This window comes from Sinocyclocheilus anshuiensis, unplaced genomic scaffold, assembly GCF_001515605.1.
Source record: "Sinocyclocheilus anshuiensis isolate Anshui unplaced genomic scaffold, SAMN03320099.WGS_v1.1 scaffold269, whole genome shotgun sequence".
Taxonomy (NCBI): Eukaryota; Metazoa; Chordata; class Actinopteri; order Cypriniformes; family Cyprinidae; genus Sinocyclocheilus; species Sinocyclocheilus anshuiensis.
In genome coordinates, this window is record NW_015536474.1 from 687,552 (window position 1) to 711,798 (window position 24,247).

General features: G+C 35.9%; 1 protein-coding gene across 2 annotated transcripts in view; it reads right to left on the bottom strand.

Annotated features, from left to right (window-relative positions):
* LOC107653658 (cAMP-specific 3',5'-cyclic phosphodiesterase 4D-like) overlaps positions 1–22,457 on the bottom strand; it is a 171,804-nt gene extending 149,347 nt beyond the window's left edge. Inside the window, exon 1 of one of the 2 annotated variants that reach the window (XM_016440590.1) lies at positions 22,251–22,457. In XM_016440590.1, coding sequence (XP_016296076.1) covers positions 22,251–22,342 — 92 coding nt within the window. In that variant the 5' untranslated portion in view covers positions 22,343–22,457. The remainder of the gene's footprint in view (positions 1–22,250) is intronic. The other variant, XM_016440953.1, reaches the window with a different exon arrangement.
* Between the last annotated feature and the right edge of the window lie 1,790 nt (positions 22,458–24,247).

The following is a 24,247-nucleotide window of genomic DNA, read 5'->3' on the forward strand; positions in this document are numbered from 1 at the left end:
GGTGTTAGTATCAATATGTTAGTCTTAAGGTTATCTATAAGCCAGTGTGCTCCAAAACAGTGACAAAATTTGGATTTAGAAGATATAAGCATTCATAGCTTGCATTTCGTTACTTCCGCCAAAATGGATCAACGATTTTTCTGATGTCACCTCGTACTTCAGTTTCTCATCAAATCTTCTGACCAATCAAATGCTCTCTAGAATCCGAAGCGCCCGTCCCTACACTATAAATAGACGCTGAAGCTGCGACTGAGATCGGTCACTTGTTCACAGTGTAGTATTTCCTGTACAGTGAATGGCGAAATACATCTGATCCGCTCCGGTCCAGAGACGCAATTGCACTTTTAAAACTACACAGCCTCAGCATGATTATGATCACTATTTTGTTTTACTAAGAGTCTCATATCGAATCTAGGGGGTAATCTATTAGACTGTGGCTGTCAAATGTGGCTTTACCGAGCTCAACGGCTCTGACCCGAGCAGATATAAACAAAACGCTATTGGCTATTTTAAAAAGGGGGAGGGTCTGCTCGATATGTCCCACCCCATCTTCCTGTTTCAGTTGAAATTATGTCACCACATAGAATAACGCTGCGTGTTTCAAGGCGCTTCAGGGGACCTTTAACGGTAAAATGATGCATCCCGTATAAAATCAATTGTCCCGTATTTTACAAAGGCCAACACATAGTTGAATCAATAAATAGGTATTGTGCACTGTTTATAATACTAAGCGCAATTATAATGAAATTAATTTCATAAGAAGTATTAAAGAAGTTCATTTTTGTTGTGATTGCATTTTGGCGTCTTTGTTTCCATAGCAACGGAGTCTCCAGAACGTGCACCGTTAAGGCCCTTTCACGCGACCGCAGCATGCGGTAAAGCTGCGTGGTTTAAAACATCTATAGAGCTCACGTCCGCCCTTTGAACACAAGGCTCTCCAGGTGTAGAGCTGAATGGGAAATTTATCAGTGGATCTGTTTAGTAACTAATGATGAACGCGCAGTTTGCAGAGAAGCTTGCTCACGGTGGACTGTGGACCCAAAAATGTTTTGTTAAACGTTTACGCACCCACAAGTTGTTACAAACCTGAAATAATTTATTTCTTCTGTTAAACATAAAAGAAGATACTTTGAAGAATGTGGGTAACCAAAATTCGCATTTATAAGATATAAGCATTCAAAGCTTGCAGTTCGTCACTTCCGCCAAAACGGCTCAATGTCAATGATTTTTTTGACGTCACATCGTACTTCATCTTCTCATCAAATCTTCTGACCAATCAAACGCTCTCTAGAAGCCGAAGCGACTGCCCCCTGCACTATAAATAGACGCTGAAGCTGCGACTGAGATCGGTCACTTGTTCACAGTGTAGTATTTCCTGTACAGTGAATGGCGATAGGGAACGATTCAGACAGTGTAAATATGCTTTCGATTGGGGCAAATGAGGTCTGGTTTCACGTTGTGTCATGCGAACAAATACATCTGATCCGCTCCGGTCCAGAGACGCAATTGCACTTTTAAAACTACACAGCCTCAGCATGATTATGATCACTATTTTGTTTTACTTAGAGTTTCATATTGAATCTAGGGGGTAATCTATTAGACCGTGGCTGTCAAATGCGGCTTTACCGAGCTCAACGGCTCTGACCCGAGCAGATATAAACAAAACGCTATTGGCTATTTTAAAAAGGGGGAGGGTCTGCTCGATATGTCCCACCCCATCTTCCTGTTTCAGTTGAAATTATGTCACCACATAGAATAACGCTGCGTGTTTCAAGGCGCTTCAGGGGACCTTTAAATTCAAATCAAGAAAAAACTGGAATTTTAAAAAGCCTGAAACTTCTGAAATTTCTACATAAAATTAGACTAAAAATTCAAAATAAAATAACTGTATATAACTATATGTGTAGACTTGTGCCGGTATTCGGTAATGCGATATATCACGGTAATGAATATGCATGATATTGTTATCGTGAGCACTTCTAAATACCGTGAATAATTATATATTACAAATTATTCAAAATTTTGAATGCATTTTAAGAATACTTTTCCCATCAACTGGTCAAAATGCACAACACCGCTGTATGCTGCGTGAAAAAGGTTAACTAATGAGGTCTTATTGTAAAGTGATACCTATTGGCCTTTATAGTTCTTTTGCACTTTAATCTGTGTAAAACTTTTAACTTTATACATTTTTCTGTATTGCTTTATTGCATTTAAATGTTCAGTTATTTTTGTTATAAGAAATAAGTTATTAAACCTGTTATACTGTATTATGACAGCACTTTTTTAAAACAATGTCAATACCGTGTTAATACCGTATACCGTGATAAAAGCATTAGCAATTAATCGCAACATGAAAATTTGATACCGGCATATCCCTATATATGTGTTATTTTAATAGCATTAAGACTAATAATAATTTTTATATTTTGAATAATTGTTTTTATTTTTCCATTTTTATTTTCATTTTAAAGTTTTAGTTATTTTGTAGTGTGTTTCTGCCACTTTTAGTAGTTTCTGGCTTTTTTCTCCTTATGTGTCTTTATTATTTTTATTCATTTTTATTTCAGTTTTAGATTTAATAATTTTAGTACATCCAGTCAAACTAAATTAAAATTAGAAAAGTTGCACTGGCAACTTCCTGAAATTAGTTTTTTTTTTTGTATTCACTTTTAATTGACATATTTCAGTAATAAAAATGCTTTTGTTTATGGTTTATGTATATATTTATTTATGTTTTAGTTACCTATAATAACCCTACTACATACACTATATATACACTATACTATAATTATATAAAATATTATTTAATTTAGCACAACCCTACATATGAGGTCCTCAACACAATTTCATGGCAGTTTGTAACTATATTAGGTTTTGGCAAATGAGTGGCAAATTTGAATGAATATATATAATCATATCAAACTAATTCATATGAAACCACCACCTCGTAAAATAGTCAAGTTTTCCCACAAGATTGGGTTGGAGGTCGTTCAGGTGGGATGATCTTGTCAAATGTGCAATACACTTTGGCCGACCTTCATATCAAAATCTCTGTGAATGCAACGTGTGAACGCAGCATTGATATTCTGGGATACTGTCCCCTACAGGGGCAGCGTGTAGCGCAAGCCCTGGAGTGTTTGACCTCAAAAGGAGTTCAAGAGACATACAGATGGCTGGAGAGGAGAGGGCACTTAGTGCCATTGTCATTTAGCCTGCATTTTTGTCCTTCCTCAGCTCCCCTGCCTGTGTGATAAAAGGCTTTGCATCACATAAACGGATCACCTTTGCCGCACCAAATTTAATTTCACACAAAACCTCTGCATTTCTTTCTCTTTCATAGCCCCAAATACAGCGCGTGTGATTTGAGTCTGTAATAAGATACAAAGCGCTCGCCTATAACGCAAATAAAACTCGGTAATTTTATTCTGCCGTGATGCATGCCTCGGCTTCAGTTAGTTAGCGCAAACTTTAGCATCTCATTAACCAGTGGGCAGCAGAATGTGACCATCCATCTTAATCTTCAAGGCCTATGCAGAGTTTATTTTCTAGCCTGGTGGGTTTCAATCACCATGACACAGTGCTCATTTATCTGTGCTGTGAATGCTGGGAATTCTCCCGCTAGGAGTTTATACTACTGTTGCTGCATACTGGATATTCAGCAATAGTATGTTATAGGGCTGTCAAAAAAAAAAAGAATTTAAAATAAAAATCCACATTTGAATGCAAAACGTCGCATTCAAATTTTAGGTGTGCGTCAGGCAGCTTTACCAGTGGCGCACGAGATGCGATGACGATGTAAGTGTCGTTGCATTATAATGTTTTTGTTAGCCTATCCAGTTGAACCCACTGGATGCGGCACTGCTGCGTTGTTCATTAAAAATATTGCAGAAAAAAAGAACATCAATGCGGAGAAGATCTTGTTTACATCAACACAGAACCAAGCCGTTCACACAGAATGCATATTTCACGCATTTTCTAGAGGGACATCTATCACCGTTGCACTCGCATCTCGCACAAAGGAGCCACATGTTTAGAAAGCCATGTAAAAGTAATGCAAGCGTAACTGAAAAAAACATATATTGAGACTTTATGGAGGGTTTTTTTTCCCATCCCACTGCATCTCATGTTTTTAAATGAAAAATGTACTGTGTGATTGGCTTTTAGCCCTTTGCATTAAACTATGCATACATACATGATGTTGTTTTGTTTATAGTTGTTTAAGCAACTTAATTAATTATAATTGGTTTATAAACATTATTTTAAACATTATGCACTTTTTTTCACAGATAGTCATGTTATCTTATGCTTTGAATAATAATATTTTGCTCGATGCGCCCTCTTGTGGCCTCAGAAGAGAAGACAAAAGCTTTTCTTCACCATAACTGAAATTATGCATTTTAAATTCGAATATAATTCAAATTTTGATAATATTTAAGTACAAAATTCGAATTTAGTTTTTCAGCCATTTTGACAGCCCTAGTATGTTGTAGGCTAGTATGTTCAGTATACTATAAATCTTCATTATGCACAGAATACTCAAATTACATACTACATTTTTTAAAATGTGAAGTACACAATAGAGTACATTGCATGGAGAACTGTATCCCGTAATTCAATGCACTAAAGTCGACCTTTTCAATTTGAAAAATTAACCAGAATAAATGACTGCTGGAATGTTTAACATTTCATTATTGACATTTAATTCAATGCCGAATGTTAAGACATTTTTACACAAAATTAGATTAAAATGCAAAATAGAAATAAAAAAATCTAATATAATTTAGAAATATTGATTATATTGATTTTTAAACTATTCAATTTGACAAATTAACCAGAAAAGAAATTACTGCTGCAATATTTAACATTTCATTATTAACATTTTATTCAATACCGAATGTTAAGACATTTTTACACAAAATTAGATTAAAATGCAAATTAAAAAACAAATAATTTATAAATATTGATTATATTGATTTCAAACTATTCAATTTGACAAATTAAACAGAAAAAAATGTACTGCTGCAATATAACATTTTATTATTGACTTCTTGTTTGATCAGACTATTACAATAAAGAAATTAGAATAAAACTACAAAAAAAACTAAAAAACAAAAAAAAAAAAGCTAAAACTAACATTAGAATAAAAAAGTAAAATAAAATATTACAAAATGTTAATTAAAAATATAATTAAAACTTTGATTTCAAACTTTTAAATAAAAAATAACCAGAAAAAAATACTTCTGCGATATTTAACATTTCATTAACTTCTTATTAGATGAGACTGCTGAATGTTAAGACATTTCTAGACAAGATTAGATTCAAAATGTAAATAAAACAATTTAAAATATAATTTAGAAATATAATTTAATCCTTGCTTTCAAACAATTCAGTTTGACGAATTAATCAGAACAAATTACTACTTCAATATTTAACATTTTATTGAGATTATTAAAATGCAAAGTTAAAATATATAACAAAGAGTGAAAAATTTAAGGGGGTCTGAATACTTTCCGTACCCACTGTATATGGAGAGATAGATAGATAGAATTTCTAATGATAATAATTTTAATGATAATATAATTTAATATAAATTGTGGTGGCGCTGATAACTCATAGCGCATGAGATTAATTCTCAAGTAAAAGTACAAAAAATAAATAAAGCATCTGCCAAAACTTTAAATAAAATAATCTGTAAAATGGTAAATTCAATCACAGTATTCAATAAATACTAAGCTAGTATTCTGAACACAGGCATAGAATTACTGCGCACCAGCCATGACTCACACTGAGAACGCTGTAAGGATGTTATTTAAGCTCATTTAAGAGTCAATCTGCTGAAATGTGAATATGTATGAAAGTCATAACCATGTGTTACAGAGGGCGTTGCATTTCACCTGCACAAATATGTACTGTTTCACAGCTCTCAATGCCATAAGTGCTTTTCCATTCAAATGCAAAAAAAATGATGAATATGAAAATGCTGCAAAGAGCATTATGAGGATAAAAAAAACAGCTTTGTCAAATTAGAGCCATGATTCATCAAATGTTGTGACCTTAAAAGACATTTAACAGATGCCCATGGGAATTCCAAAGGTCACAGAGTCACCTCGGAGAAATGCTACGACTACACAGTGCTTAATTTTATTCTGTAATTGACTTCAACGCTGTTGCACCTTAAAACAAAGCAGACGGCAAACTACATCTCTGAACCGAGACTAATGGCGTATGAATGAAGGAAACCTGCTAACATATGCATGATCCACGGGGAGCTGGAAATGGTGCATCTGATGTGTTTGCATATTTTAAAATGCCTCTCTCATACTTAACAGTGTTGAGTTGGTGTGATTCATTAACAGTCAGTGTCCCGTGACATTTGCAGTCCAGGCCAGTAATAGTCCAGGAGGTCCCGGCCCAGTGAATTAGAACATACACTGTAATTCCACTCATCACTGGGGAGGGGGGTGAAAATGTCCAGAAAACATTAAACACACATCTCAGACTCTCTAACATTGGCCCAACTTAAGGATAATTCAAAAGGAAGTAAATGCATGCTAAATCATCATGAAAACACTGTACGAGGAGCACCAGAGAGGATGCAAATTTTTACCAAATAAGAGTGCCTCTCTGACATGTTTCACCATCAAGCGCTTGAGTATCTAGGAGTAGGTGTTTCATATTTATTCCAGAGGAACTCTGAAGCTGCCATCCATGGCCTGGATACCCACAACATTCAAACCACAGTGTGGGGGAAAAAATTATTTTCTAAACAAAATGTGACTGGTGCCTTGTGCAAAAGTCACCACATGATGCTAGAAGACTTTTATTGTAATTACTTTATTTTAAATTACTTCAATAACAACAAATATTAATAACAACTACAACTATTATTATTATTATTATTATTAATCTTGTTTAATTTTGATATATTCAATTAAACTGAATTAAGTGTTAACTATTGTTACTTTAATCACTGAATTAAATTTGCAATTAAACTGAATAAATTGAACAATAACTTCAAAAGAAGAATATTTTACATATATCTTTTATACACTTTTTTAGTTTAGATATAATATATAACATGTACTTTAATTTAATTATCACCATCATCATTGAATTACATTTTTATTACTTTTTCATTTAGTTTAATTTAAACTTAACAACAACAATTATTAAAATTCTAATTAACATGAAATATTATTGTTTATATTAATAATAATAATAATAATAATAATAATATATTCTAATACAATAATGCACAAAACAGACCTCAACAACGATTAAAGTTCTCACTCAGCGTAGTCCAAAGACATCCTAGATTTACGATTATAAATAACACGCTGCTCTCCATCGAACCAAAAAGACGACTGATTACCCATAAATCTCCATGAGCCCTGACAACACCTGCAGCTAACAAGAGCAACGATCTGAAGTGCTGGCAGCCTAATGGCTAATCCAGTTTCCCACGCAGAGCGCTTCAGCCGTACAGCAGTCTTTCCGAAGGCCAAACTTAACGGACTCCTATTAGCCAATAGCATAACTGATGGCACCTCCAACACTGAGCAGAAGTCACATGCGGAGAGCGGGGGTTAATTCCTCATTGAGACACGAGGGCTTTACGGTGAACGATCGCGCTAATCCTTGCGTTTGTTCTGGTTCTACATGCGCTCCTCTTTCCGAAAAATCAAACACTTCAGCTGGAATAAAAGATTAAAGTGGCCTGGTGTATGAGCTGATAAATATTCATGAGTTCCAGGTAAGAGAAAACTGAGAATTGTTGAACAAAACTAACAAGGCTTGATGTCTAGGGTGGGAATCGTGAGGACTTTAATGTTTCTGGTTCCAGTACTAAAATAGTTTTTGAGGATTCTCATCCTAATAAATGATCTATATTATATAGTAAATGAAAGTTCACAAACAAATGACTCTTGGTTCTTCTTATTAATGAACCAAAAACATACAACCTGTATAGTCCAAATTTCAAACAAATGGCTCTTAGGAACTGATATTTCTTAGTGAAACAAAAAACATACATTACAACCACTATAGTTCGAATTGCAAACAAATGGCTCTTATGAACCGGTTCTTCTTAGTGAACCAAAAACATACATTACAACCAGTGTAGTCTGAATCGCAAACAAATGGCTCTTTTAAACCGATTCTTCTTAGTGAACCAAAAACATGGTTTACAACCACTGTAGTTCGAATTGCAAACAAATGGCTCTTATGAACCAGTTCTACTTAGTGATTCAGATTTATATATTACAACCAGTATAGTCTAAATCACCAAAAAATGGCTCTTAGAAACAGGTAATTTTTAGCAAATCAAAAACATTCTGTGCAACCAGTGAAGTCAGAAGTACAAACAAATGGTTCTTACAAATGACTCTTTTGAACCAGTTCTTTTTAGTAAAGCTAAAACATGCAACAAAAGTGTTGTCTGAATCACAAACAACAGACTCTTAGGAACCACTTCTTCTTAGTGATTCAAAATATACTGTGCAATCACTGTAGTACAATTTAACAACAACTGGTTGTGAGGACATAACTGTTTAACCCGCGTGATCCAAATCACACACAGCCAGCTCTTATGAACCGGTTATTCTCAGTAAAGCAAAACACACCACAAATAAATGATTCTTTTGAACCAGTTCTTTGGAGTGAATCAAAAAAATACAGAGCAACCAGTGTAGTCTCATTCAGAACAAATGACTCATCTGAGCCCGTCCTTTTAAAGAATCATTCAAAAGTTACAAACATTCTATAATGTTCATAAGTTTAGAATTTTATAATATTTACACATCGTTAACACATTAGAACGATTCTATTCTATGTCTATGCATTATTTCCATTACATCATTTCATGGCTCCCAGTCTCACTACATTCAATTCAGACAGCAAACTCACAACATGATTTCAGTCACAACTGAAGATAAAATGTTTTTAACACAGTGATGCACACATCTGCAGAAGAATGAAGAAATGTTAATGGAAAAGAACATCATGACAGTTATTCGGCCTCGGTTTGTCATTTTTGACTCATCTGAAAAAGCGAAGCCACGAACGACACGTCCATAAACACAGGGAACCCAATTCCTTTGATGAGGTCTGCGGAAACCATGGCAACTATCTACTAATAAAAGGGCTATGACCTTTTGAATTGTGTATATTAAAGTAAGGCTGCAGCTGGTGACGGTCTATTCCGTAAACAAGCTAATATGGTACAGATGAGAATGACGACTGCAACTTCTGCTGGCTGTCTTCAATTTTACTCCACGCTTCTCCGAGCAGCCAATTAAGTGGCTCTCTATTACCTAGCTTTATGAAAACCTCTTTTTCTGCAGTGTTTAAAGCTCAGCTAGGACAGCGAAGTGCCGTGGAGAATCTCCAGAGAGAGCAGGACTCGCTCCATAAGCAGTTCATATTTCCCTGCTCTAATCAATTCAACACAACGTAATCATCAATTAGCGTAGCCAACCATCTGCCATCACCTTTAGAAACCAGAGAGGAGATTCCACTCAGGAGAAAGGTGTTGCTAGGCAGGCGTACGTCTGTGTGGGATGAGTCCGGCACTCGTTGACTTTTACACCATTACATATGGATGCGCTTTAATAACATTCCTTTTCATAACTACTACTTTGCAAGTAATTGGGCTGTTCGCTCTGGAAAGCACTCTTACATAGCTCAGGAAACTTATGCAGGTTCCAGTTGTGCTTCGTTCGAGTATCAGCTTTTTCTCCTAAAATTCTTTAGAAATAGACACAAATGAGAAAATTATCGACCAAGAATAAGATGATAAAGCTATAACATTAAAGTCAACATAAAATTATGTCCACTACCCATTTTACTTAATTTTGCATATCATTTTTTTCCTTTGGAAAGAAGTTCACAGATAAATTGTGCACGATAAGTCCAGGAATGTGGAATAAAGGGTTTCCACATCCCAAATAAGAATTTTATCATGATTTTTAACAAATAAAAAAAAATTCCAATGACTTTGAAAAATAAATAAATAAATAAACAAATAAATAAATACACCAATAAATAAATAGGCCTAAATAAACCAATAAATAAATTCATTAATTCATTAATTAATATTGATGACAGAAATTTCCACAAATGTTCTATGACCATATCCAATTCAATTTTCATGACTTATAAAAATAAATATAAAATAAAATGTCTTGTGAAACTCTAAAGACAACTATGAAGTCAAGTTTTTAATTCCATAATCCACATTGTTTCAAAGCTGTTTTAGAGAAAATTGCCAGAACATAAATCAGATTACTAGCCTCTCATTCTGCTCTTCATTTAAATCAAATCGCTCTCTAGGAGAAAGAATTGAGATTTAGGAGATCTGATGTTTCTTTTCTATAGGCTGAACATTCTGCCAGCAGTTTCCATAATTCAGCAAACCCGCACCTGTTGGTAACTCGGCTACAATCTTTCCTGTTTCTGAACTAATTGGAGTGAGTCTAATGTCATCTCCAGTGTCATTCTGATTTGATTAAACCGAGGGAAGTCAACATGTGCTCTACTCCGAAGAAGAGCAAAAGCACTTACAGAGAGCAGCCAAGCCATTAAAAAGATAATGATGAGAGATTAAATTATAACTGCAGTTCCTGGAAGGACAGCAAAATCCTGGATGTGACCCAAAATGTGGCCTTTTTGCTTTTAAAAAAATGTAACAAAACAAGTCCAAAAAAATACGCACAAACACACAGAAAGGTATCATCTGCCATGAGTCTGTGTGACAGAATCAGAGCACAAACAGCAAGGAAATGCCTCGTATTAAGAGATTTCAGGTGACATACAGTGGGAGCTGAACACAGACGGAAAAGGAGGAGCATAAGACGAACACATAAAAGAATTCTTTGGCGCATTTTGATACCGCTATCAACTGACAAAACATCGTAATCCTAGAGGAATGCCATATGTGTAGACTTAACAAACATAAAACATGAAAACACACACACACACACACACACACACACACACAGTGAAGAACATACACCAACATTTAGAGCTGCAAGGCAACCATCTGAACAATGCCAGCTGTGGTTCATTCGCACTGAGGTCATTTTTCATGTTTAATAACCATAAAAACGAAAGTAGTAATATAAGATATTACAATCTTTCAGCAGAACAATAAACGTTCAACAGAAATGATTGTGAATATGAGTATTTGCAGTTCACTTAAAGGAATATTCTGGGTTCACTGCAAATTAAACTTTAATAGAGAGCATTTGTTTCTTGCGTCAAGCCAAATGACAAAAGCAAGACTATTTCAAAAGAAAATACACACTATTTCAAAAGTACAGCCACAAAAAAAAAAAAAATCTTACTGACCTTTCTTGTGCAACTTATATCTACCATCTCAACTATAGTAATGATAATTTAAACCAGGCAAGCAAATTTAATTCCACGTTATATGAACAAGGGCAGTGAGGATACGCACAGTTCAATTAAAAAAGAAGCAAGCCATTTGCATAATCCAATTAGGATACTGTCATGCATCGCAATGTATTGAATCGTGACATGTATTGCGATGTGTATCGTATTGTGAGGTAGTTTGCGATAAGACCTCGTGTTTACTCTTTTCGGTGAAATCAACCTATACAGTAGTCTCTACATATTAAGATGGGGAAGGTAAAAATATATTAATATTAAAAAAAAGACACTTCTTTGCAGGGACGCGGGAAGTAGGGGTGCTGAGGGGGCTGCAGCACCCCCTGTTTTCACATGGTTGCAAATGCAACGCCAAGTTTGTTCATTTAAATTTATTCAGTTTAAGCAAAGCTTTATTTGCCATAGTTCCACTGCGTTCACTCATCAATGCGTGTCAGCTAAACAAACACACATGCATGTTCTGCTTCAATATGTCCTTGCTGAACACGTCCCGCTCTATGTAACTAAACAGCCTGACGCTTTAATCTTTGATGAGCTGAGAGCCACCACGAATGGCAGAGCACTCAATCTAAGTTGACAACTTGGTAAAATACATTTCCCAAGAGCTCAGGGTGGAATACTTGGAGTTGTCAAATGAGGTGACCCACCCCCCCTCCCCTTTCACACAACACGGACACACACAGCAGCACCCCCAACCGAAAACATCTTCCCACGCCCCTGTTTTTGAATGTTGTTCTTTGCGCGACCATTTCCAGATTACTCCAGAACAAAGTGAAGAGAGGTGAATAGCTGAGAGCCACCACGAATGGCAGAGCACTCAATCTAAGTTGACAACTTGGTAAAATACATTTCCCAAGAGCTCAGGGTGGAATCACAAGCTTTAGCTCTGGACCGGCCACATAGCAGCTCCGACAGTTATTAGCAGTCCCTGCACTTATAGCCATAAATGTCAGTTTTCCACAGGCTTTCTGAGAGTCAGCCAAGAGTATGACCTAAAGTACAGAAACAAAATGAGAATTAAGCCAACGGATAAACATAATGGAGTCATAGTCAGGGTTAGTGGAGTTAACTAAAACTAACACCTTAAAAAAAACATTTTGTTATTACTTCTAGGGCTGCACGATATTGGAAAAAACTCACATTGCGAGATTTTATTTTTTTGCGATATATATTGCGATATGAAAAAAAAAAATCACCACATGACTTGAATAGTTCATTTGGGGGGAAAAATAATGATTGGGGTGATTTTGTAGGCAAGTAAATCAGCATAGGGAAATAAGCAAATTACAAGCATAGATAAATATAACAGAACAAAGACACAAATGAAATAAACAGTGCTTTATATTTAACAGTATTCAGGTACAGAAATTGAATAACTCAAATGTAAAATAACACTGCATAGTCTTCACTGTATAAATGAAATCTAATAAATCTGTGTTAAAGTTACAAAAGTGATTTTTCTTTGTTTTGTTGATTGATTAACATTCATAACACAGAAAGCCTCAGGAATATTAAACTGCTGTAAACCAATATACTGTTACACATCCATTTTCTTTATCAATTGTTTACCCTCCCCTAAAAAAGAAATTTGAACTTTTTGGAAAAAATAAATCGGATTTATCGGACATACATACATGGCTATCAAAACAACAAATTAATTTATTGTATTACCACAAGAAAATCTGCTTGTTGTCTTAAATTTATTAACTAAATGAGGCATTTTGCATTTAGTGAACAGGCAAATTCAAATTGACAAAAGTAGTGTTACTTAGCGCAGTTATTAGGACAATAACTGAGAAAACGTCGATTTTTAAATGTTTGCTATTTATTTATTAAAAGTGTATTAATAAAAACTATAACAGTATCTCAATGTTACTAAAATAACACTGGTCACGGTCACCCATGGAAGAACGTCCCAGGGTTTCTAATTTGAATGCAATCAGCTCCTCTCTAAAGAGCACACATATTAGTCACTAATTAGACAGAGGTAGGGCTCAATGGGACGTTCCTAAACATCTGCAACGGTCTAATTAATCCCGTTAATGTGAAACTGAACAAACCCGGTTAGCGTACGAGTGAATATCTAGGAGGAACAGGAGTCATCTCTTTTGGGGGGAAAATGTAAATGTTGAGCAAATGTCAAGTCGAGTTCTTCCATCAGGTTTCAGGCTCTTTGTTAGAAGTTTGGTGAAAGACAGCGATGAGTCACATTCAGGGACGTGAATTTACTTAAAAGCTGGAGAGGGACCTGAGGAGGCTGATAAATTCATCTTTCACTGATGTACTTCAATCCAGTGTTTTTCCAAAAAATATTATGGAGCTAAATTTTACCACTGGTGTCCGCTGAGAAATTGAATCCCATACGGATTGAAATGTCTGTAATTTTTTTCTAGACTTCAACTCATTTATTCAGACCTTCACTGATTACCTTAACTAAAGCTTAATTTCTCATTGCATTGCCTGGTGCAGCTTCATTATAAAGGTGAGTAAAATTACTGGTGGTGGTAATTGGTAATTCCTTCCCTTAATTATATACTTAAAGTAAAAATGGTATAATTATGTACCAAGACATATGTTGTTTATTTCATGATGCATCCACAGCACTTCTATAATGAGCACACCCACACATCATTTGTTAATAATTGCAACTTAAACATTTATAAAATTAATCCCCTCAAATAGTGCTAAAGAAAGGCTTTCTAATGGTCCCAGGCAAAAACAGGTATTTAGGTTTGTGTACCATCATTTATACGACAAAAACATCCAGTGGTGAGGATCAGAGGGTACCAGAAGTCGTTAAAATAAAGTGCAGTAATTGCCTTCTTGTTTATCTAACAAATGAGCCCTGATATGTTCTGAGTGCAACGACTTCGGGGCATTTCTACAGACAGAATGACAGCACAATTTGTTAGCATAATAATGGCACTCCAGTGAGGCTTTTTCTGGAAACCTCTGCAATCTGGTCTTACAGATAATGGACAAGTGTAATTCTTCTTAAAATTGCCATTAATCAGACACACGAGGGAGGTGATTACAATTGTTTCTGTTATCTTTATTGCTGAAGAATATGACATTTTTGCTAATGTGCAAGTTCTAGCATCAAAATAGAACTTATAAAAATGCATACAAATAAAATAAGAGTTTTATGATAAACTTTGAGAGTAAAGTTTAAAATCAATTAAATGGAAATTACATATATGGAAATTAAACATGACAACATCTCGGTTATAGCTTAAACAGGTTTAAGAGGAAAAGTTCAGAAGAAAAAAAGCATACTTACAGGAATAGATTGCTGAAAACTATACCAAAAGTTTTATATTTTAAATCAAACCTGCCCAAAATTAGCTTTTTATACTTTTGAAACATACAGATCTGATGTAGCACATACAGTATGTTGATAAACAATATCTAGGATATTTTGTGTTTTTCCACTTGCAGATTTATCACTTGTTTTAAACATTAACCTCCCTAAATTTATCATGTTATTTCTTATCTTCCTTTTTGGAATGACTTTTAAGGGTCTTTAAAAAAAAAACATTGGACTAAGAAAGACATAATATTAACAAATCTTCCATGACCTTTCACGACTAATGAATTCCATAACTTTTCCATGCCTTAAAATCACACTTTAGAAATTCCCTTATATATCCAGGTTTTCCAAAACCATGGGGACTCTGGTATTAAGAAAGAACATTTTATTTTTGCCAATCACTGGTAGATTTATCCTTTGTTTGAGGCATAAACATCCAAAAACGTATCATTTTATTTCATTTTTCCTTTCTGGAGAGTTGATTTTTTTCTGAATCTTAGGATTTAGTAGTGTACAAAGGTAAAGTCTCCTGTATGCAGAAATATGATTTCCGTATGATTGACATTGCGGCGCAGGTCTTTAAACACAGCGGCACAGTGATGGACAGCAGAAACCTGATGTCGTGAAATCCATTACAGCAGCAAGGGCTGTTTCAGCCATGTGACATGAGCGAGCACTCATTCACTCACTCACTCACTCTCTTCTAGGTCGGCTCTCAGCACCCATTATCTCTGTACTGACCCACCTCAAAAATACACCAAAGGCACATGCACACGCTCATTCACTCCACATTCACCAAACTATTGTTCCTCAGGTCATGTTGCAGTCACTGTTAATGAGAAAAGGGAGTTGGAACTAATGAAAGACTCCATTTGAGAAATCAAGATGACCTGACGAAGCTGAACAAGAGGATAAGAAATTAACACAGCCAAGCGCCAAATAAGGGGGAAAAAATGGCTTTGGCAAGTAGCTAAGAAAAAAAAAAAACCTAATGGCCATTAAGCAGTAATACTTTTAGGAATTGCAACTTAACTAAGAAATTCATAATGGTGTTGGCTCAACAAACTCTTGTTTGAAAGTTCTGAAAAAAAAACACACACATTTAAAAAGCCTTGAAGTTTGAAGGTTTATAGGTCTTATGAATAGATGAGGCTGGAAGAACACTTAATTTCCCAGAATGCAATACCTGACATGTCCAAACATTAGGGGTGCAACGGATCGTAGATGATCTGTGATCCGTACGGATCAGGCTGCACGGTTCGGCACACATGTGATTCGCGGATTAACTGTTAAGTTTAACCATCATAGAGTTAAAGTTTATCATTTGCACATGTTTTGTCTTGTCAGTTTACACATTCAAGCAATTTTAACTCGCACGCTGGTTTCTTTGCGCTCAGCCGCTGCCGCACGCACCCGAAGCGTGCACACGCGGAGAGAGAGAGACACTGCGTGAACAGCGAATTGATTCCTCTTTCACATACACACAACGTTATGTTAAAATACCCGTTTTGGCAAGTATTCTAGTAAACACAGTCGGTTATGTCTTAAAGGGGTCATATGATGCTGCTAAAAATAACATTATTTTGTGTATTTGGTGTAATGATATGTGTTTATGCGGTTTAAGGTTCAAAAAACACATTATTTTCCACATACTGTACATTATTGTTTCTCCTCTATGCCCCGCCTTTCTGAAACGCGTCGATTTTTACAAAGCTCATCGGTCTGAAAAGCAAGGTGTGCTGTGATTGGCCAGCTATCCAGTGCGTTGTGATTGGCCGAATACCTCAAGCGTGTGACGGAAATGTTACGCCCCTTACCATATTGTGATGATGCCCTGTCAGGCCAGAGCGATGATTCAAAAACATGAAAACCCATTATAAACGAGGCATTCGTTGCATCCAGTGGGGACATAATTATGGATTATAATGACTTATACTAACACCACAGCTCTAACAAAGATTAATCTGTATTTAACTTGTGCAGTGAGCACTATTGTGTTATTTTACACTTAATTATTACATTTCTGCACCTGAATGCTACGGTATCATTTGTAACTGTGTTTTGTTGTATTCATCTATGCTTGTAATTTGTGTAATTGTTCTTGTTTTATTACTAACTTTATTGGTTAAGCTAGTAGTTTTTAGTTGTGGTATAGAAGTACTTAAAGTAAGCTTTCACTAATTTTTTAGTGAAAACAAATCCGTAATATGATCCGAACTGTGACTTTTGTGATCCATTGCACCACTACCAAACATATGAAAGCAATGGCCAGTCCTAGACAATTAAGTTAGTCTATAGGCTTATAGGAAACAACAGCCAGTTTTAACAAGCGAGTTTTACACATCTGATCCACAAATGCATGTTTCACTTTCTTTGGTACATCACCAAACACAAGCAAAAACTATTAATAATGATATTCAGGAGCATACTTAAGATTGTTTTAAATATCTTCCCTGCAAGAATGCAGCTGCCCTACACAAAACAAGTTCTGTAAAATATTGTAAATTGCAACCACAATAACAAGGCAAATAAATTTTTTTCATTTAAATGATTTACTTTAATGGAACTTGCAATGATTTATGACACTATGGTTCAAAGGTCTTGGGTCTTTTAATGTTTTTTAAATAAGTCTTTTATGCTCACCAAAGTTGAATTTATTAGTTCAAAAATACAGTAAAAACAGTAATATTGTGAAATAGTATTACAATTCAAAAGAACTGTTTTCCATTTAAATATAATATAAAATGTAATTTATTCCTGTGATCAAAGCTGAATTTTCAGCATCATTACTCCAGTCTTCAGTGTCACATGATCCTTCAGAAATCATTCTAATATGCTGATTTGCTGCTCAAGAAACATTTTGCTATCAGTGCTGGAAACATATTTTAATGAAATCCGTTGTGCCTTTTTTTTTCAGGGATCTGTCATGAAGAGAAAGTTCAAAAGAACAGCATTTATTTGAAATAGAAGTATTTCGTAACATTACAAATTTACTGTCCTTACTGTGATTTTTCATCATTTTAATGTGCCCTTATGAATAAAAGTAGTATAAAATCTTACTGACCCCAAATTTGACCAGTACTTTATATTTTCTCAAATCACCATTGGCAGGTGAAACAAGTTAATTTTGAACACTCATATGCTCCTTGTCATTAATTAAGGATCCATCATTTAATCATGTCTGAATTGAGGTAAGGCATAACCCTCTCGTATGTCTGACTCCGATGGACAGCGGCAGATACACCTCCCTCCCCACTTCTCACGCTCCGTCGCTGCAAATTACAGATGTCAAACAATGTGTTTTCTGTGCATTAGGAAGTGTAACATGCATTAGCTGCCATCCAGCTCCTGTACACAAGACACACAGATGGTGTTACCCAAAGTCATCCATCTTATGAGCACCGCCTTCAGCCAGGACCTCTTTGCGCAAAAGGTGACAACAGACAATAACGTGACAAAATAATAACCAACATGACTATGACAGTACCATCACGCCAAACAAAAGTAACCCAGGAAAAAGAATCCAGCAAAAACTATACGCTGCGTGCCAAAACAAGAGCGCTCAATTATTTAAAATACTTCCAGCATCCATCTTCTTTTTGTGGTTTGCGACAAGCATTCCGTGGTGTATTGATTTCCCAAAAGGTCTGGACGTCTGGGTACATTCAGAGGAATACAAAACAGGTCTCCGAGGATTGCAACCACATACACCCCAAACAAGTTTTATTCAAGCACGCTGCTGTTGATACAGTCAGTGGTGCTTTCAATTAGCACTTCAGAAAGTAGTAGCACTACTCGAGCAGCGTGAAGAGTCTAGAAACTCCCACTTTTACAAAAGCATCTTGACTTTAGGATGACAAACATAAAAAATAGAAAAGGATGGTATATTCTTCCTCTCAGCTCCAGCTGGACTCTTCATTACAAAGCGACATCGGCCGTGACAACTGAGGACAAAGCTACAGAGCTGGCCTGTATGTTTTGCAGTTGTTGTTTCTAATTAGCCGTCTGTGAAGAGAGTCGAGAGGACAGCGCTCCCTAAAGCAACTTCACATGACTTGAAGGATATCTCTGTGAAGGAGCACCATTCAAGTGCCCAAAATGTCTCAAGATGATTAGCCTAAAATGATGAGGCCTGTATAATAACGATAATATCTGATCCTTCCCATCATGCACAACGAGTCTGCTCTCAAATTATACGTTTGGCCCTGGGATGCAGATTTTCAATGATTTATTATGCTGTCAAAATCCATCAGTTGTCTCCAGCTCAACATATTACCGAAACTCAGGAGGAAATTATTCTGCTGTGGTGCGATCATACTGCAAAATTACAGGGGCGAAGTCATACAGATGATGCTCAGGTGGTAAAATGGGTTGTTTTCTCAGTACGGGTACAGTGTTATTGACAGCAAAGTCATCGTCACTTGTCATGTCAAGATGCAACCATTGCATTTTCCCTGTTTACAGCTTTGTGTAAATCAGTTTCCTTCCATACGGAGAACTAACTGTACAGTACCTTCAGAATCTGACCCAGTTTGGCTCAACGCTTGTAAACATTTCCTTTCCCTTCATACAATCCAAAGAGAAGCTCGGTTAAAACCATGTAGGGACGTGAAGCTAGTTACAGTGAGCAGGCTATTGCAGCACACGAATTTCCCTTGAGAATCACCCTGTGCTCTGGTCAATAAGCTGACAGACAGGCCTACGGGCTTAATAGCTTAATAGCTTATGTGCCACCTTCCATCGTGAGGGTCATGCATTTAAAATTTGCTCAAGTAAAGTGAGAAGTGTAAAACAATTAAATACTGCAAAAATTAAACTTCAGCCAGGACTTAATAAAGATGGTCTGCTAGCCCGAGGCCACTGTAAGAGAGTTTTGTATTGTATGTTGTTATTGCAAATTATGCTGATTAGTAACCAAGACCATGTCTTCTTGTTGCCTTAAAATAGATTGCTTTGTTGAATTTGCAAATATTAGTTGTGATTGCGAGTCCTTAAAAACATTATTAGACGTAATAAAAACAACAATGATAATAATATAAATAGGACAAAATATATATATATATATATATATATATATATATACACATTTTAGTGAATTTTAGAAAAATTAACATTTAATTTAAAAAACTATATAATATACATAAATATATCAAATGTTTTTATCATATATAAAAATGGATTGCTAAAAATAAAAATTGATCAAATTGATCATTTTGTGGTAAAGTGAGGCAAGTGAAAACGTTGGCTTTTGGGAAGTGCACCAACCGAATATAAAATGACATTAATGCACGATTCCAGCTTCTTACAAAATGTCAACAATCTCAAAGACTTCTTGATGGAATTTCTTAGCAGCGACATTCCAGTAGACAAACAGCAGTGAATTATCCTGAGTTTTTGGTAGAAACACAGCCATATCTTTGCTGCAAATGAGACAAGCATTCACAGGGACAACTATATAGTACAGACTGTGTAATTGGACATGCCCTTGAACCCGATGAGTCACGTGATGGTGTTACACAATGCTCATATATCTGATAAGGTTTCATTTTATAGCTAGAAGGTAATGTTAGCAGCTGGGTATACCGGTCACAGGGACATACACCCTAATGAGGATGACAACTCAAGCTTATGAATCTGACAAACCCACTAAATACAACAAACAACCTCAGCACAAGCCAATGAAAATCGAGCACCACGCTGGTTGAAGCTTAATTAGGCCGGGGTACCAAGTGTACTTTCTAATGCAAAAGTAATGGCCTTTTAACTCCTGAGCATAACCGACTTTTAGACAGCAATTACCCTCCAGACAGGAAGTGCATTTCACTGGTGGTTTAACATGTCACAAATTTGACCAAATAGTACAAAATTCATACCAATGGGTGACAGACAATGTCAGTTGTCAAATCCCTGGGATTTTTGTCTTGTTCTGCTGTCCGAAGAACTGCCTATCTATCCATCCATCCATCTATCCCTGGATTAGGCCAACAATGAGCTCTCTGGACTGCACTCAGGGAATGAAACCCAACACTGTCATTACTCCTTATAAGCAATATACTGGGAGATGAGGGCAGCCCACCCAGAAATCCCAGAGGACAAAGCGTTCTCTGTATATATTGAGTAAAAACTGACCTCTGCATGAACCCTTACTGTGTTCATCAAGATATGTTGAAACAAACTCCAGAGGGGGAAAAAAAACATCTTGAGTTGGCAATACCATGTAATCAGTGACAAAAAAAAATTAAGAAGATTGTACCAATGGCAACTGAGTAGGCAATTAACACTTGCCGTGCTGTTTTTCTTCATCCATGCATGAGAATGAGAGGACGTGGTTAGAGGTTTAGGAGAGAAAGACACTTTGGCACATTAATTATGTCTGTAAGTGGAGAGATTTGTCCTCTTGAGGACAATTCAAGGTGGAACAACAACTATGATTTATGATCCGCAAAACAGAATGGTGCCTCACAAGGCAACTCTGAGACTGTCATGACGACTGGCATCAGTGTAATCTAAACTTGACTGTTGATTGGTGTAGTCTAATGAATTTAGACACCATTTAGACTGCCAAATAACTTTAAATATAATGTCAAAATTATAACAATGCATACAATTATTTATCATATTTTCATAATGCATATTATGTTCTTTATTTTTGTAGTCTAATATTAATATTATTGCAACCAAAAAAACAAATGAAACTATAATATAACAAACCTAACAAACAAATTAAAACATTAACATGGTTATCAACACTCAAAGATTAAAAATCTGCATATTTGGTCCTTCAAAGAAAAAAAATATCAGTCAACACAAACAACCATATGCTATGAGTTGATAAATACATAAACATCCATAAGCTAAACAAAATGGTTGCAACACACATGCCACCAACGTTAGATAGGTAATTCTACCTAAGCACAAGTGAATTTGCGCTGGTTCCGCCCAAGCAATATCTAGATTGCATATAATTAACCAGATTATCCATATACATTGGATAAAACTGACATAAACCCCATATAACCCCTTTATGCCACTCACACTTCATTACATTTCAGTTTTATAGAGCATAATCCATCTAATAAAATAAATAAACAGACCGAAGGACGAGTGAACTGATAAAATACGTTTGCAAATATTTGCGCAATAGAAAAAAAATCGTCGCCAGACCCTTTAAAGAAAGACGGGAACTTTAAAAAACGATGACAATAAAAAACAATACTATATGGCTGTCGTTTTTATTAGAGATTAAATTTGTACTCTAATTATATAACGTTACCAATAATGAAACAATTATATACATATAAAACAATCCCATGCGCGAGGAGTCTCGTTCGTATCAAAAACAACTCCACGCGCTTTAAGACACTATTACTTTCAACGAAGTCCGTTGACTTTAAAGTTCATTCAGTTCATTCTAAGCCAAAACAGCCCAATTTCTTCCGGAGATGAACTGATCTACACAAAGAAAGTGCACTTCGCAAAAGCCTCTCCACACACCCATCTACCCCTCAACGATGAAGAGTACAGATCTTACCGTCTAAATCCCTGAAAAGACGACGGCCACGACATCCGTGATTTCTTCAGACCCGGTCGGTGACCCGTATCCACCGCGTAGGTTCGGTCCATTTTTCCCGGTGCTTTCAGGTAAGCTATCTGTCGGTGTGTGTGTAAGAATATCCCGCTGTCTCCCCCTCTAGCTCGCTCTCTCTCTCTCTCTCTCTCTGAGAGTTTCTGCGCTAGAGACGGTGAGGCTGGCGGCTGCTGCCTCCGCAAACGATCAGGAGGAGCGCGCGCATCATCTCCTCACAGATGCTGCCGGTCACTTTCCCGCTCAGCAGGAGCGACCGTTATTTTAAACTGTCAAACTGACTGAGGAAAAGCGACTCGGCATAAGACGCCTCTAATATTTAGCACGTCACAATTTCATCAAAGAAGATGAAGAACCACAATAAATGAGGTAAAGCAAAGAAAAAAATACTTGTGCTACTCACATTATAATTAACGTAAAGAATACAAATTGGCAGCCAGAAAATGTCATACACGAGTATGTCGATGTAAGGCAATAACTACAACGACGCTCCCACTTAAAGTTCATTTAACAAACATTTCAGCGATAAAATTGCAGGGAACACCCTTTAATCAACGTATTTTAGCTTGTATAAGGTCAACTATACCCTATGCCTAAAGGTTGACAAAAATATGTGACCTTGGACCACAAAACCAGTCATAAGGGACAATTTCTTGAAATGGAGATATACATCATCTGAAAGCTGAATAAATAAGCTTTCCATTGATGTATGGTTTGTTATGATAGGACAATATTTGACCAAAATACAACTATTTGAAAATCTGGAATCTGAGGGTGCAAAAAAAATCTAAATATTGAGAAAATAGCCTTTAAAGTTGTCCGAATTAAGTCCTTAGCAATGCATATTACTAATTAAAAATTAAGTTTTGATATATTTAGGGTAAGAGATTTACAAAATATCTTCATGGAACATGATCTTTACTTAATGTCCTAATGATTTTTGGCATAAAAGAAAAATCCATAATTTTGACCCATACAATTGTTGGCTGTTGCTACAATGACTGGTTTTGTGGTCCAGGGTCACATATACTCATAGTCTACACATATTTAAAATTTCATGTCAATAAACTAACTCATCTTAACTTACGGCATACAAACATTTTTGTCCAATAAAATGGTTTCTAGCATGAGAACATCTACTTCTCTTTTATTGCGTTGGAGAAACAAGTGCGCAGCCATTATTAGAATTCTGTCTTTCCGTTTCTGCTGTAGCTCTAGCATCACGTTAAAGAGTAATTGGCTGATTACGTGGATTTACTTATTGTAGAGTTAATGAAAGTTACCACGTGCATTGTAATGTTTAAAGAGGATGCCATAAAGATTTTAAAACAAGCGGTTAATTCATAAACTTGTACGACCTCACCTTCTGTGGAAATACAAATGAAGACAGAAGACAACTAGCGCAGCACTGAAAAGGGGCGGAGCTACTTAAGGTCCATAAATATCACCTGCCTCTGACTAGCAATAGCACGAACAAAAATCATGGCTCATGGTTTTTAGACTAAACAAATATAATCTGTCTCATCCCAACCTACTATTTCAATAGAAAATATATCAAAACAGGAAAGAAAGCTGCTATTTCATGCTGCTATTAACTAACATTTTTCACCAACTTAGTTCACCAACTAATTTTCCTATGCAAATTAAAGTTTACTGTAGGCTGACTGAGTTGATAAGTTCCCAGATTGAACTGAATAATGGATATAGGTCTTGTAGAGCAAATCAAAGCGGCAATTGGTTTAACGTTTGCTTGCGGTCTGTGCTCTGTGAGCTTCGGAAGACAAAAAATGGAAATTATATTTTGCAGGTATGAATCTGCATGTGTGAGTCAGACAAGTAAACCTTTCAAGGGAATAAAACAGGCTGCATTAAATTTGATGCCACTGGGTATGGGGATGGTTGTCAATGATACTGATAATCCAAATAAATGTTTTGTGGTTTAT